General features: G+C 48.6%; 1 protein-coding gene across 4 annotated transcripts in view; it reads left to right on the top strand.

The window, feature by feature from the left end:
• Positions 1 to 15,967, top strand: part of khdrbs2 (KH domain containing, RNA binding, signal transduction associated 2) — an 88,620-nt gene that overhangs the window by 19,252 nt on the left and 53,401 nt on the right. For all 4 annotated transcript variants that reach the window (XR_007397140.1, XR_007397141.1, XM_049009529.1 and 1 more), the window contains exon 3: positions 13,344 to 13,460. Coding sequence is in view for 2 of the 4 variants with exons in the window: in XM_049009529.1 (XP_048865486.1) it covers positions 13,344 to 13,460 (117 nt within the window). In the remaining 2 variants the exon portion in view is untranslated. The remainder of the gene's footprint in view (positions 1 to 13,343; positions 13,461 to 15,967) is intronic.

The raw sequence follows: 15,967 nt of genomic DNA, 5'->3' as shown, positions 1-15,967 counted from the left end.
ATCTCAGATTTACTTACTCAGACTGGGCATCCATGACATGACAAATTATTTAATAATCCGTCATCGAGGCGCATCAACATCGCAGTGCCTTTAAGAACATTCAGTAGACTCTGCTGGGCAAGTATGTTTAGGGAATATTGCCCGTAAGTTAGCTGTAGCTGTCTGTAGTTCATGTCAGGCCTTCATCTTGTCACTCACAGGTATATGAAGACGATGCGGGAGGCAGGGTGCTGAACAATCTCTTTCACACCAATCCCCCTAAACTGCACAGCTGTGGACCCTGACTTGCACACCACTATGCCAACAACAGATATTGTTATACTAACATCACACAAGCAAGTATTAAAACAGCTACACATAAAACAATAAATATTTTGGTTACATGCATTATTCCTGACCCCGGATTCCCCAGACAGATGAACAGATTAATCTTCTGCAGTACCTGCCTTGCATTTTAACGAGGCCACAGATCACTAACAAGCAGGGCAGGCTACGAAGCCGTTGCACGGAATGCGTGTGAGCTCTGGAGTCGGCCTTTACCGTTGCAGAGAATGCATGTAAGCTCCGGCGTCGGCCTTTACCGCCTCATCCTCATTAGTGCTGTGCTTCTCAGATCTGCCTCCCGTAAGCACTGGGCAGCCCTGCTCACCGTCAGCACCTTGCTGGGAGCGCATAGCTTATGCTATGGTCAGCATAGTGCGGAGGCGATTCCAAGGGACACTGGGGGGGGGACGCGCCATGGATTTTTTTTTTTATGTACTGAATCATGGAGTTAAACATGAAACTCGGGCAGAAATGAAACCAATGGGTGAATGAATCTGTTACTCTTTTTAGAGAAGCCCTGCTATATGATTTAACTTTCTACGTTTATTATTAATACTAATCTCATGAGCTGTAATTAGGATTATGGTTAGGGTCATGGTTAGGAGCTAGGCATAGCTGCTAGGTGTAGGGTTAGGTTTAGGATTACAGGTATGGATAGGGATAGGTTCAGGGTTAGGCTTAGGGTTACAGTTACGATTTGAGATAGGGTTAGGCTTAGAGTTAGGTTTAGGTTTGGCTATAGGCTTGTTTTTGTGTTCTGTCATTAAAACAGTCACCATCTCAAGATTCCGATCGCCTTCACCTATTCACAGCCCTCGTACTGCTTGAGACAAGCCATTGGCCACCCTGCCCAATGGTGCATCTGAGCGCCCTGCCCTTTGGAGACAGCCAGTGATATATTGCGGCTAGGCGATGGAAGCATATGTTTCCTGTCTGGCCCTGCAGTAGCCCCACCGCAGGGGCACTGGGGTCCATCCCAGAGTCCGACATTGCCCTCGCCATGCCACCCGACCGCCTCCATGCCGCCCGACCACCTCCATGCCGCCCGACCGCCTCCATGCCACCCGACTGCTGCCATGCCACCTGACCGCCTCCATGCCGCCCGACCACCTCCATGCCGCCCGACCGCCTCCATGTCACCCGACTGCTGCCATGCCACCTGACCGCCTCCATGACGCCCGACCACCTCCATACCGCCCGACCGCCTCCATGCCACCTGACTGCTGGCATGCCCTAAAGACAGATAAAAGTCACGCGGTGCTCGACTGCAAGCGGGAGGCAGGTAGGGAGCGAATCGTAGAGTTACGCTCAGTTAACGGTGAAGATGCGGTTTCCATGGAAACATCCTTATTACGACGTAAGACTTTGTCGTGGGAGGAGGCAATTAATCCTGAGGGAAGATTTCCAAAAGGGGAAAAAAGTAATTATCGTGCGTGGGGCACCGAAGTGGCACTGTTTGCTGAGGGGCCGGGGGGCAGGCGAGACAGACCCCTGCAGGGTGACCTTTATCGCACTGATGGTCTTCCTCACAATCTCACCCTCCTCACAACCTGCCTGAGGATCACAGAAGAGCAGAAATTCAGAATTTTAAGCCAAATTCAGCCACTGGTCCAACCATGACGTTCTGTATTCATTTAACTCTCCTACTTTCAGCAAAATGCCACCTCTTTGGGAGCAATCCAAATAGTATACAATAGTTATTTCTGCTTTCAGTTTGTATAGCACAATACAAAGTGCTCAAAGTATCCTGTTCCCTGTGTGTGTGTTGAAACAATAACGGAAATAAAAGTTAATTTCAATGTTGTTCACGGAAGCCTCGTCTGGAGTAGCGCAGTGAGCAGATATGTGACAGAGCAACTGCACGGGACAGCTGAACAGGATCCACAGAAAGCCGGGGCCCACCACACCGCTGCTATCCGGACGTGGAATACTGGGAAAGGCAGACTCACGTCTCATGTCATCAGCTACAGTGAGGACAAATCGGAACAGTGGCAAGAAATCGATAGGCCATGCCACTATACGCAGCATCTTTAATTAAAACATTTCACGAGGACAGATGGTGTGTTCTCCACATGCTCTGGGGAATTCCCGTCAGAGATAATCCACATGCCGGAAAGTACCGCTCCTTCTGGACCACCTTAAGAGCAGCCGAGCGATCAGAGGGACCTGAAAACCAGCTAGAAATGGCCCGCGTTGCTCTGCGTTACCTGGGAATGCGTAGCATTCGATGGAAAAACAAGTGTCCAGCAGCAATTATTGTGCGGGACATGCAGAGTCAGCATGCAGGTAAGGGACTCTTCTCCTGCACTGCATTCTTCATCCTTTCATTTCTCCGCAGTCTGCTGTTAACAGCTCATTGGGTCATGAGGAGGAGGTGAAAACACGCATTAGAGTGCAGATCATTCCCCGTGAGGGTCGGGGGATCAAAGCCTCCCCCGAAAATGGCAGCCTGTCATGATGCACAACAGAAAGAGCGTGTTTCTGTCCCAGAGCATTCCGCGGCATGCCGGCCCCCAGAGGCTCCGGCTGAGGGCCGATTTGCTGATACTTGCTCCTGGCAGCGAAATTGCACCACCTTACAGCCCCCTCTGCAGGGAGCGGCCTGCGCACTGCACCAACACTGTCAGCAAACGCCTGCTGGGCCACAACAGGCCGAAGCCTTGACCTTGGTATGGGGCAATTAACGTTTAATGTCTGAAACCTTCGGGCTCGTCATTTTTGTGTTTTCCTGGCCTGTTTTCTAAAGGCTAAGTCATCGGTGGGTTAGTAAAACAGGCTGAAATCATGGCCGTTAAATAATCGCTCTCCTGAAGTCATACATCCCAGAGCATATCCATTTGTTTGTCCTGATCAGATGGCATTTCCCACACCTGAAGTCTAACGCTCAGCCATCAGCCAGGGGGCCCTTCAGTCATAATGAGCTGTCTGTGCATAAGCCCATTGACTGTGTGTGACTGTCAGTTCGGTTATTATGAACCATGGCAAGATGTGGAAAGACATCCGGGGAGAATGTAACATGCAATCTTTTTTGTTTTTAATGTGGAACGTGGACTGTCACCAAATTAAACATCTTTGCTGAGTGGGATAAGGACACAGAGAGTGGATGGGCAAGGCACACAGTGGTAATTGAGATTAGAAGCGTCAGGCATTATCGCGAAGGGACATCGGCCCTCACAGATAACAGCCTCACTGCTCTGACCTCGGCTGTGCTCTTTGGTCCGCTAGTCTGGTTCTGTTCCTCATGTCTCTTAAGGTGGTGGTGGGGGGGTAACCAGCCCCCAGATAATCAGCTTATTCTGACCTCTATAGCCCTGCTAGGACGCCGACATGCACTACCTATTCCGCTGCCTTTCTGTTCTGAGAGCGCAGCGCCCCCTCAGGCGTGACAGCTTTGTGTAAAGGTGTTTAACATCGATAAGCTGGTGGACGAGGCCCCCCGAACACGCTCCGCATGATGGAAGTGCATAGCGCACTGCTCATGGTGGCATTGAGTAATGGAGCTTGCCAGCGCCCCCTTTGTCTGGCCATTTCGAACCCGGACATCTAAAAGATGACAAAGCAAGCAGCCTCGCTAAAAGAGGAGCATGCCATTTTCCCTCATGCTCACAGACATTCCGCTGCTTCGCTCTCCGTCTGGAATTAGCAAAAATATCTGCTGTTCTCTTTTTTCGTGACGGACATCTGCGGGTACCTGCAATTCATCAGCGCCACAAATATTGTGAAATTTAGGACGACCCTCAGCCCTCCTCCCTGGGAGAGCTGGGAAAATGTCCATTTACGTATTTCTAGACATGCTCAGTGTGCCAGATGGCGGAAAATGATATTTATGAGGTCAGTCAGTGTTTAGATGCTGCAGTAACATGCAAAACATTGTCTTGGAGTCAAAGGTCAGTATTGACTCTGGTCCTCATTGGTTGTTTAGATGTACTGCACAAACCAGGCATTCCATAATTTGTCGCTCTGCTCCCATGCGAGGGCGTGTTATGTGTTTATTTAAACAAAAGATTTATCGACTTTTCTGGGGGATTTATAAGGCTTATCATCGCATTACTATTCTTTGGGGAAAACTATCGGTGACAACACTGCTGTTACAAGCGGCTGTTACTCGTGAACTTTATCGCACATTTGTGTGCGATACTCCACACGAACATGTTCCCCTTCCGGTCATTTCCTCAAGGTTGCCTCAGGTGACCCCCGTTGCCGCCCTGCTCTCCGTGGCTCTGGTGTGCTGCCAGGCAGGAATGGAGCGGATCTGGAAGCTGGTGTTTTAAAGGCCGCAGCCGAAGGTCAGAATCTGCCGTACAGTGCCGTCCGGAGGATAAATGGACGCGGGGCTCTTTGACAACATGCCGGGGGAAACCTGATCCTCATTTCACTGCCAGGGATCTTCAGCTGCAGGCTGACAAAGCTAGGGCAGGCCACTGCGCTTAAATAGCCACATCGCATAACGCCTGCGATTAATCATCCCCTGTTCCGTGATGTAAACTGCAGTGCCCCGTCTCCCTCTCCTCCCACCACCTCATCCTGTCTGTCCCCAAACCCAATATGCACATTTTGAGGCATTTTAAAATGATTTAAAGATGGACACCAGCGTTCCTGCAGTTTGTTCTGCATGCAGTGATCCCCTTTAAGTGAAGCCCTTCATAAAGTGCTTTAAACAAGCCGCTAATTGAATACCGATCTGGATTCTCCCTGATAGTTATCAGTGGACGATCATTTGTGGAAAAACCGGAGCACTTTGCAAATTCAGTGATAAACAGAGCTGACTGCCTTCCAAGCTTTTGTTGTTCTCTGCCTTAAACATATTAGAAACACAAGATTAATTCATTCAATTAATTAAATTCTTTAGAGCCAGTAGTAATCAAGTAATTGAACATCTAATCTTAATTGAGTGGAATGTTAATCTATGTGACTCACTTTTAAAAAAGTGACATTTTAAAAACATTTTTATTTCAGTTTCTTTGCTAGTGTAAATTGCTTTGCTCTCACATGGAAGTCAGTTCTACCAAGCAAGGTACAGCTGTGTGCTGGACAGACCCAGCTGCCGTATCTGCTCGATATCTGTAGGACTCTGCATGTAGGCCGGATCCTGTCTTGCAAAATCACCATTTGAACAGAAACTTGAATTTTCAATGGTCCCAGCAGCCTGGACACCAAGCTGCAGTGTGAGGCCTGACTGGGGCAAGTCTGTGCTCCAGTTTTGCAAATGTATAATTTATGCTTCTAAAAATTAGCAGCCCTGGTGTAGCAAATACATGGAAAAGATACGAGTGATGCTAAGTATTTCATCAGTGTATTGGGGCTCACCAGCTATTCTGAACGTGTTCAGATAAGAGGTCCGAAAACAATCTCCGGGGGGGTGGGGGGCAGCCCTCACCAGGGAAGAGGGAAGCTCAGGACTGATGGTTAAACCAGGTGGAACAGGTTCAATACAATGAGAACCAGACCAGAGAGATTTGGGACCCTAATTTAGAAAGTGCTGGCAGGTCTTTATTGCAGTGTTAAGATGGGCAGGGAGCTTTTGATTACACCAATCACTCTCCCCGGGAAACTCCCTCCAGCATCTCTCAAGGGGCTGCAGAAGCTTCTAGATGCTGGCAGATCAAAATCGTTCCCCAGTTTCTCCTGTTCTCTCCATAGTTAATATCCACTTTGGATCAACAGCATCCCATTCAAAGGCATAGTGTGATCAGTGTTTTTGCCACATGGAATTAGACTCTTTCATTTTCATTATTCCGAAAAGGCCCCAGTTGTGTAGCGTAATTCCACTCCTATAAAATCGGTATTATTTGTTTCATTGGGGGAGACGAGGACATGATTAGCCAATCATGCCAAAGCTTGGAGTGCCCCCAGGAGACCATAATGACATTCACAGGCCCGCACACCTGGCCGCCCAGTGGCTGGGGTTGGTACTGCAGTGTAGAGGTGTTTTCCCACCTCCTCTTCTGCCCCACTAACACCCCGTCCCAGGCTTTTGTCTGGCCTGCTGCCACCGCACTGCAGCCAAGTCAACTCTGTTGCCTGAAGTGTGGCTCCGCCCACATCTGTCAGGGCCAATGGGGTCTGTCTTCCACTCCCAGGGATAGCTCTCCCATTCCAGTGCATCCTTGTTGTTTTTGTAACTTTCACCAGAGGCTCATGAACCCGGGGATTAGACAGGGCTGGGTGGGGCAGCTTGAATGTCACAGAGAAGCCGAAATGAAAATGAAGAAGCCATCACTTCAGCCAAGGAAAGAGCAAAGCACTGCTGGGAATTCATCCGCGAAGGTCTGACTGCGAACGGTGGATAGAGCAGCCAATCAAAAGCAAAGCCTGCTCACCAGGCCCCACCCATGACAGTCAGGCCCCACCCATGTACAGGTCCTCACGTTCCTTGATTGCAGACTCAAACCCACAGCCTTCCAGTGAGGAGCCCTCATCCTTGCCTACAAGCCTGCATGGGCCCTGGGGGGTGGGATTAGAGGGCCAGGTGCATCATCCGGGTGGGGGGGCTGAGTCAAAGTTCAGGTTTTAAGCTCCACAGTTGAGTCTGCAGCTCTGGAGGGGGACCGTGTGTGACTGGGACGCGACCCTGACTCCGGGGATAATTAAACTTTAGAACTTGTGAGAAAACAGCACCTGCTGTATGGAGCTACACCTGTAAACAGTTATGTATGTACAATACATAATGAGAATACAATGTGTCGTACAAATCATCGCCTGTTACCAATGAATGGCAGTCAATACCTTACAAACATAAAAACATGGGAGGTTCGTAGACAAATCAGTGCAGAAACAGGAGATATAAATATCCATCCATGTCATGTCGCTCCAAAGCTGAATTCCTGGTTTCAAATCTCTAATTTGGATCAGGTTAACACGTGCGAAACATGCTGTGTGTTCTGCTTCAATCCAGCATAGCGCCACACTTCCCAGATCTGCTCCTTTTCCATGTGAGATGATGTATTGCTTGTATGTGTTCATTTCCGCCCGATGATTGAGGTTTTTCTGAATTATAATAATATCTCATTCTTCTCCCAAGGGGACTGTGGATAGACACACTAAATCTCAGCCTGGCAACTTTATTATTTGCGCAAGACGTCGCGTTTTCCTCTCCGTCGCTGATTATATACATCTGAATGCAGCCATTTCACATTCCTCATCATCTTTTGCTTACAGCCTTTACTACGTTCTGGGGGGGGGGGGGGTCTGCAGGGTATGAGGCAGCTCAGCCTACACAGCCATCAAACGTCCTCAGGGTTTAAATCCATGCCTTTCTTCGGCTTGTCGCTTTCTGAAGCTGCCGACGGCCATCCAGCTCTCTCACGGCACAGGGAAATCCCAGCAGCCACGACGGGATAACGAACACCGTGATACCAGGTGCTCGGAAGAGCCCACAGACACTGCAAGTATTATAAACAATACTCTCGCCATCGTGCTATACTCTCCTAAATATACTTTTGGACTGCAGCCCAAACCAGTTTCTCCACCATATTCAAATCATATTCACCCATCAGCTGCTTCCCCCTTGTAAGGTCAAAGTTAACTCGCATTTACATGTTTGTACCCTGTGTTCCGATGGATGATGAAATACGCATGTGCACTTATGAGGCAGGTCATTTAGATGGAAATCCTGGCAGATGGAATGGATACTGTGACCTTGGTCATCATTAAGGCCCACCACAGTGAGCAGGGTAAGATGAGAAAGGTTCCTCTTTCCTTGAATCCCAGGTTAACCAATCAGATCATTATGTGTGGGAGTTAAAGAGAGCCGTGGTGGATTCTAGGCCACATCCAAGGTCTGCTCCGGTAAGGTGAGCCAAGGAGGCACATTCACTGCCCAGTGTCTGGAGAAAACATGATTTCAGGCTGGAGGACAAGGTCACGCAGAAAGGTGATTGGCCACCTCTTAACTTGCCCGTCCAATTAGGATGTAACAACTGCAGCTTATTTACACTGCTGTAGGAAACGATCATTCTGCTGCTACTGCAGCAACAGTCTCGCATAAACACAGCTGCACGTCTGAGGCGAGCACATCGAGGTTTCTGAAATCGGAAGGGGAGGGGGGCAGCCACGCTTTCAGCGGGAGAGCGTCCTCTTCCCAGGCCACACAGTGAAAACGGCAAATAATCAGAGATGAATAGGTTTGTAAATCATTCCGAAATGACGGGTCCTTTTCGAATAAAGACCGTGATTTATTGAAGTCCCCGTTTTCCCTACTCACGCTACAGGAAAGGACACTGTGCGAGGAAGTAAACATGCCTAAGAGCATAATTTGCATTAATGACACTGGAAGTGAGCAAAAAGCGGAGGGAAAGCAGGATAGCAGAGCCGATGAGGGGGGTGATAAATATTCCCAAATAAAGTGCCGCGTCGGAATGCAAATGGCACATAATGCATTTTAAATTGTTTCTGTACAGAGCACTGGTGTTAAAAGGGAAATGTACCACATAAAAAACCATTAAAAAAAAGCACGTCTCTGAGAAGCTTCCCAGTGTGAGATTCTACGAGGAGTTATTTGCCAGAGATGACACGGGATTCTATTTGGGAGTGACACTGGTCGGGTGCTGGTTCCACACGCGTTTCAGTGTTTGGGCCTGTTGGGGTCCTGCCCTTGACCTCTGCCATCCATGGAGGTCAGCATAGCAACATGCTTATACTATTTTTATCAGCACTTACCCAGATTCACAGCCAGTTTAAAATGAACAGGAACATCCACACTAGGTAGACATGCGTATGAAAAAGAAAAAATTGGAAAAACAATTTGAATGGCACGCCTCGAATTTGGATCTGACCGGAATCCATGTTTTAATCTGTGAAAATAAGTGCAGACACTCCTCTACTCACAAACGAGATAAAAAATATTATGTTGCAGACAGGAAACAGGAGCCCAAGGAACATAATTTGGACTTGCAGTCCTCTTTGTTTGTATGTCTGAAAGTTCGTAAGTTGAACGTTCTAAGTAGAGGAGCGTCTGTATTATATTATATAAACCAACACTGAACATCAACATCTAATACGAAGACAAAGAGACACACATTTTTGATACCACAATGTTATCTGACCATTATTTCTCAGCCATGCATTCGGCTCCAACTGGAGAAAAAATGAAAGGCTGGGGAGAGCCAACGAATGAGCGTTAGGTCCGATATTTGGACGGCTGTCTGGGAGCATCCCTGTGATGTACATGGCTGGTTCTGGCTTTGTTTCGAGTGTGGTCTGACTGTTAGGCTCTTGTCACATGATCCTGGTATCTTTGGCTTTGTGGACCCAGTAATTTGAGCAAAGAGTAGAGCAGCAGTGTGAAATGGAAATTTAAAAGGGCTATTATTCAAAAGCTGTCCTGTGGATGCTCAAGTTGCTGGTTTAGCTTTCCACACAAACATGAGAAAAGGCTTCAGATTCATGCAACAAGGAAGCCAAGGATGTCTACGTCAAATTTATCAGACTGGATGCAGTAAAACCTTCATTCATACGTAACTCCATCAGGTTGGAAACATTTCATCCTAACAACTGCTGATAGTAGTAATATTTTTCACAGTAATAAATGGCCTTGAGTAATCATTGTTATGCATAATGTGTGCTATGAATTAACACCAAAAATTACAGCATTTTTTTTAGAATATTTATTTTAAGGAGAACAAGCCTGATCTACTTGTCATCACTCTGATAAAACAAACACCTAGAATACAAAAGAATGGTATAAAGAAAAGCCAGATGAAAGTGTGATCATTCTGTGTACGCCGACGTTCTTAGCGACGGTTAAGCACGAATGGCCCTTTCGACGTCACACTCCGCTCAGCCCCACTGCTACCACAACCAAAGAGCTTCCACAGGTCGTGAAGTATGCAGCAGATGGCTTTTACTGAAGAGGCGAGAGGAGAGCCTATCGATTTCTGCGGCCTTGTTTCCCTGGAGCAGTTTATGGTGGCAGATTCGCAATGTCTGGAGATCAAAAGATGGGCCGTGTTTGTGGCGTGATACCAAAGGGGGTGTTTTCAGTCTCATCTCTCGATTGGAAACACCCACTGACTTAACTAGAGAGCTGAGGGAAACATTTTAATTAATTGCCTCCATGGGTGTGCAGCATTCTTCAAAGACAATTAAAATTTAAAAGCATTTATGTAGAATTTGATTAATTATTCGGAAAGGCTGGCCTCCCGTGTTTCTCCAACATTTGTCCATCAGTCACACTTTACCGGGCGCCATCGTGTCAGGCCATCTGAAACGTTTTTAATCCGACTCGTTTAAATAAAGGATGATGAAAACTAAAAATATCAATTTCCTCTGAAAAAAAGACGGTGTCGTTTTTTAAATTATGCCTCAAAAAAAAATGAAAGTCCTCCACCCTTTGCCTTAGAAGTGTTTCCCCAGTAACCGAATCTTTGCCTCAGATGGAGGTTCTCAGCAGGAGGTTTTCATCATCTGACTGCACCCAGACACCAGCGAGGGGCCCGCCATGGCGTCGTCCGTCGTTGCTGTTTTTACTGTAGAACGCGACTACTGGGGCTTGCGTCAAGAGAGAATGTAAATGGCATGTTACTGCACCATCTCCTTACCTAAGAGCAGTGGACTTAGGCTTTCACGCACGAGTGGCCTATTAAGAAATGGCTACGAAGCTCCACACACAGTCACGTCGCTCTTCAGTCCGTCTTCCAGCTCAGATCTGCTGTCTGCCTATCATACGTCAGACCTTCGTCCAAGTGTCTCAAACTGCGCTTAACACTGAACCACGCCCTCGGCAGCGCCTCCCTCTCCCTCTCCCTCTCCCCCCCCCCCCCTCACTGGGCTGAAGGGTCATTAGCTTTATAAAAAAGGTACCTCCTCTCAGCAGCCTCCAGCCACCGTGTCCATCTGCTCAAGGCCCTCAGCCAGATGTGGGATATTCGTGTCAGGAAAAAGGAAATAAGATTCACCTTGTCCCTGGCTCTGGCACTGTGCCGGTAAGCACCCCCTGGCCCATGGGGGGTGTTTGTTACGTGCTCCCGCTGCTGGCCGGCCCAATGGAGAGCTCCCTTCACACTCCGCTTTGATGGCACCCGCGGAGAGCCTGCCAGCAGCCGAATAAGATGGGGATAAACAGCGATCTCCCAGAAGCCTCGGCTGTGGGCGTGCACAGCTGCTCAGGCTCTTATCTGCTCCCCGGCACCAGCGTGGCCATATTCCGGCGGGGGTCATACGTGCCGCTTGGCAGAAGGCTCCGGAAAGCAGGCCTGCTGAATCCACCGGCATTGACACAGCGGGACGGCTTGGGGAACATCTGCGAGCGGGTAGAACCACGGCACGAAGCTCAGAGGCCGCCATGGTTTTAAGTGTATATTATATAATATCATCATATATGACAAGTGCAAATAGGAGCAGCACGGCGGTGGTATCGGCCCCCTGCGGCCCTCAGCGCACGGTGTCCTTTCCACAGTGACACGCCCGGCATGCGACACGCAGCGTGCAGCGGCTCACGGGCCACGCTCATTTCCGCGGGTCTCGTCCTGCCTCCTTCACCTCGGCGGCCTTCGGGGCTGATTTAATGTTATTTCTGGCACAGCGCTCTCAGCAGGCACAGGCCGTGCCTCGGTGCGTCAGGTGTGTGACGATGTCCTACCGCACACTCAAGTCACCGGCTCCCTGAAGCGTCACATAAACACGCATTTTAAAGCTCAGCCGCTGGCAGAATATTCCGGATCATTGTTATGCAGGAGGGATGTGTTTGGAAGGCGCAGAGGTTTGGGTTGAAGTGCGAGTGGGGTACCAGCTCTTCTGGGGCTGATGGTGCTGGGATTTGGCGGATTTGGGGGATTTTGGGACTTTTGCCAAGGCCTTGTTTTCTTCCCAATTTCTAAACGCTGCAAATTTCTAAACGCTGCTCAAGAAGCAGGGACTAGCATACGACTGTCCAGACAAGCTGACTGCTCGTGACGAGGCTGCAGGTAACTTTCGGCATGTCCATCAGACGTGACCGCCATCAGTACGACACCTCTGATCTCAGAATGCCGAGGCAGCAGAAGGACGGGGGCCATCACGTGCCACTTCTGCGCCCCACAAGAGGGCAATCATGCCGAAGTGATTCCCACAGCCCCGGGCCACATTTGATGGGTCTTTATCTGGATAGTGCTGCTCAATTTCTCACTGGGAATTATCACATTTTTTTGTTACTATCCAAAATCTGACCCCTCAATTCTCCGCAAGAACTTTAATAGGCCAGTTTATTCCCTCTCCACTCCGGTGAAGATGCCTTCCATGCTCCCGGCTAGCTGAATTACAGCAGCAGCCATTCTGAAGCTCGCCTGAAGGGGGCATGGTGGTTAATGAACCACCACCGGAACACACAAAGGAAGGTGAACATTAACAGCGAGTGGCATTGCAGCGGATGGAAGCCCATCTGAATTAATTCATTTTCAAATGTGATACCAAAAAGAATTCTACATATACATATATATGAGGAGCAGCGTTAGGCCAGATGACAGGTTTTATCACACGGCTTTCTGAGACTTGCAGTTCAAATCCTGATGGAAATGTATTTATTTACTGCGTTTACGGACTGGAGGTGTGCAAAATGATATCGATTTTAATCCCTGTCGGCAAAATACAAAAACAATCATGATGCTGCTCTGTGGTGAACCGAGGGACAACGAGCCCCACACATCCGCACCACCTCTCCAGATGATGGGGCCCCACACATCCAAACCAACTCTTCAGATGATGGGGCCCCACACATCCACACCACACCATCTCTTCAGATGATGGGGCCCAACACATCCAAACCACCTCTACAGATGATGGGGCCCCACACATCCACACCACACCATCTCTCCAGATGATGGGGCCCCACTGATCCGCACCACCTCTCCCGCTGATGGGGCCCCACTGATCCGCACCACCTCTCCAGATGACAGGGACCATGCATACAGACTGCTATCCCAGACAATGGGACCTCATGAATGGCCCCATCTGAGATGACAGGGACCCACACGGACCATTGTCCTACAGACCACAATTCTAGCATGCAGACTGCCTCAGTGTTGTTTTTCCTTCTTTCATTACAGTTTAATTTCGTCGGAAAGCTACTGGGGCCCCGAGGGAATTCTATGAAAAGATTACAAGAAGAAACCGGAGCAAAAATGTCCATCTTGGGGAAGGGATCCATGCGGGACAAAGGCAAGGTCAGCGCCGTCCTTCTGTCCTGTCCGCTGCTGTGTCCAGTATCCGCACCCGTCGTCTCCTGTAGCGGCATCCATCATGTCCTGTAGCCCCATCTGTAGTGTCCTGTATCTCTGTCCACTGTGTCCTGTTTCCCTGTCCTTCGTTTGCCTGTCCGCCGTGCCCCGTATCCCCTTCTGACAGGTGATGCATCCCCGTCCACCATGTCCTGCATCCTCATCTACGTATGTGATAGTCAGGGCCCCAAATGCTGTATGTATCTCTTTTATACACCCCACCCCCACCACGGGTCACACCGTCGCCTCTCAGCAGCCCCTGGGATTGTGGGTCGTCTTGGGACAGTTCCACTGAGCACACTTTCCCACTTGGTGGTGAAGGAGGAGATTCCTTATAAAGCCCAGAGATTTTCATGGCTTTACCCAATGTGGCAACCTCTGCTGCTGGGGTCGTGTTAAAACAACGGGGCCCTGGAGTGAGGCCAGCTTTGATTACTGTCACTGTGCCTTTATTGGATCTGGGGACAAAGTGTGGTATTATCCTCTGTTACTGTCAGATCCGGATTTGGACTGCCAGCACTCGAGTATATAACATCTATACCCAACTCTAACCCTATAAAACCTAATAACATCAGCCAGAGTGCTCGAGGGGAAGCGCAAATTTCATTAAAAAAAAGAAAAGAAAAAAAAAACTGTCCTGCCAGTAGATGGCATGGTTGTTAAGGAGCTGGCTTCATAAGGTCTCATCAGAAGATCAGGGTATTTCACCTGAGACTCTGAAATACTACGATATAATCTGTAACATCACAAAACAATTAAACAAACATTACAGTAAGATGCCACTAGTCAATGCAAGTGCAGTAGAGTGGACAGCTACGTAAAGTTCAAACAAACACTAGTAATGAAGGGGAAGGGAGGAATACATATGCCCCCCCCCCCCCCCAGCCCATAACATCTCAGAAAATGTCGTCAGTTCATTTATTTTTATTTTATTGTTATTCATGCTCTTCCTTGATCTTCCTTTTCAGAATATTCTTTTCTCTGCACTATATGCTCTGTCTTTGCACTTTGCCTTGTTTCACACTGTACATTTGTATGAACTTTATGTACCTTGCTGCTGTACGTAGCATCATTGTCCCCTGGGATAAATAAAGTTTTATTGTAACTTTAGAAGCAGGACAGTACATCACCCAACAGCAGGCAACCCTGCATTCTGATCGTGTGACCTATAATAAAATCACATGGTGTGTCGCTGGGTCAGGAGACAAGCTGACAGAAAGACTCACTTTTGACTGAAACTGTGAGGACTGAAGCACCAAGCGGAGGGCCCTGTTAATTCCAGTAAATCATTAATGACGTCCCAGTGGTGAAGTGGCTTTCATTAACCCCAGAAGCAGGACGAGTATTTGAGAGCAGCCATTGTCACTAAGAGAAGGCTAAGCCCTGAAGCACGACTCCATTTGGCGCTAAATTATTCTGATGGGAGATTTATACTGGGAGTCGGTATATTAAAACAAAACAGCGGCGGGTGATAAAACAAGGAGGGGGGAGGGGTCACTGTCACAGCAGGGAGGGGGGCTCCCCAGGAACAGAGTTATTAGGTAATAACTTTAGACCGCTCTAAAGAGCTGACCTTGTCTCTGTTTTTTCCGTGCCGATTGTTGTATCGCTTCCTGTCAACATGAATACTCAACTTATTTACACCGACAATATTAGAAAAGCAAAAGGACGCCAGCGGAGAGCGCCTCTCGCAGGTTGATGCCGGCACTTCTTCATCACACAGCCTGCTCTCATTAAGCTATTTTATGTCCGGTTATCTTTCGTAAACATGGCCTGCCCCCTCGCCCCCTTCCCATCCCTCCTGGCTGAAGAGATAAGCCGGAAGGATAAATGCCCTTATCACACATGAACATGCCTGGCCCTAAAGTTTGTGCCTGACAGAGGAACATGCTAGCCTCACCATGGTCACCGCGCCAGTATCCCACAGAGCTTGAGGACACTAAACTGCCAAGAAAATCACGGGCATGCCCCCTCGTCCCAGGAAAGTCAGGGGGGTCACATGTTTAAGAGGGAAAATGACTAACAAAGCAATGTCAAGCCAAAGGACTAAAACGGTCACAGAAAGGTCACAGCAGACGGCTCGACAGCTCAGACGTGCTTTTAGCGTGACATGCCCTTTATCCCTGACAATGGCCCCGTAGTGTCAGCCAGAGGTTTTTCTGGAAAATTACAGAACAGCTGGAAACCTGCTTGTGTTGTTTTGTCCTGTGGAAAGGCCACTGATGTGGTGGCCCTCTGCTGGGGTCCTTACCCTGGTGTTTGCCAGAACCTGCAGCCAAAACCGACACACCTATAACTGACTGACTCTTCGCTGCATTCTTCTGTTGGGCTTTAAACCACGACAATGCAGTAGAGGCCGAAGCCCTATTTCTTTATGCCTGCTTATTTATTCACTTAGCGGGATATATCGCATCTTGCATGAGCGTTACACACAGTTTGACACAAAGTTAGAT

The sequence above is a fragment of the Brienomyrus brachyistius genome, chromosome 3 (genome assembly GCF_023856365.1).
Source record: "Brienomyrus brachyistius isolate T26 chromosome 3, BBRACH_0.4, whole genome shotgun sequence".
NCBI lineage: Eukaryota > Metazoa > Chordata > Actinopteri > Osteoglossiformes > Mormyridae > Brienomyrus > Brienomyrus brachyistius.
Note: the sequence above shows the minus strand (reverse complement) of the source record. Positions and strands in the feature narration are given on the sequence as shown.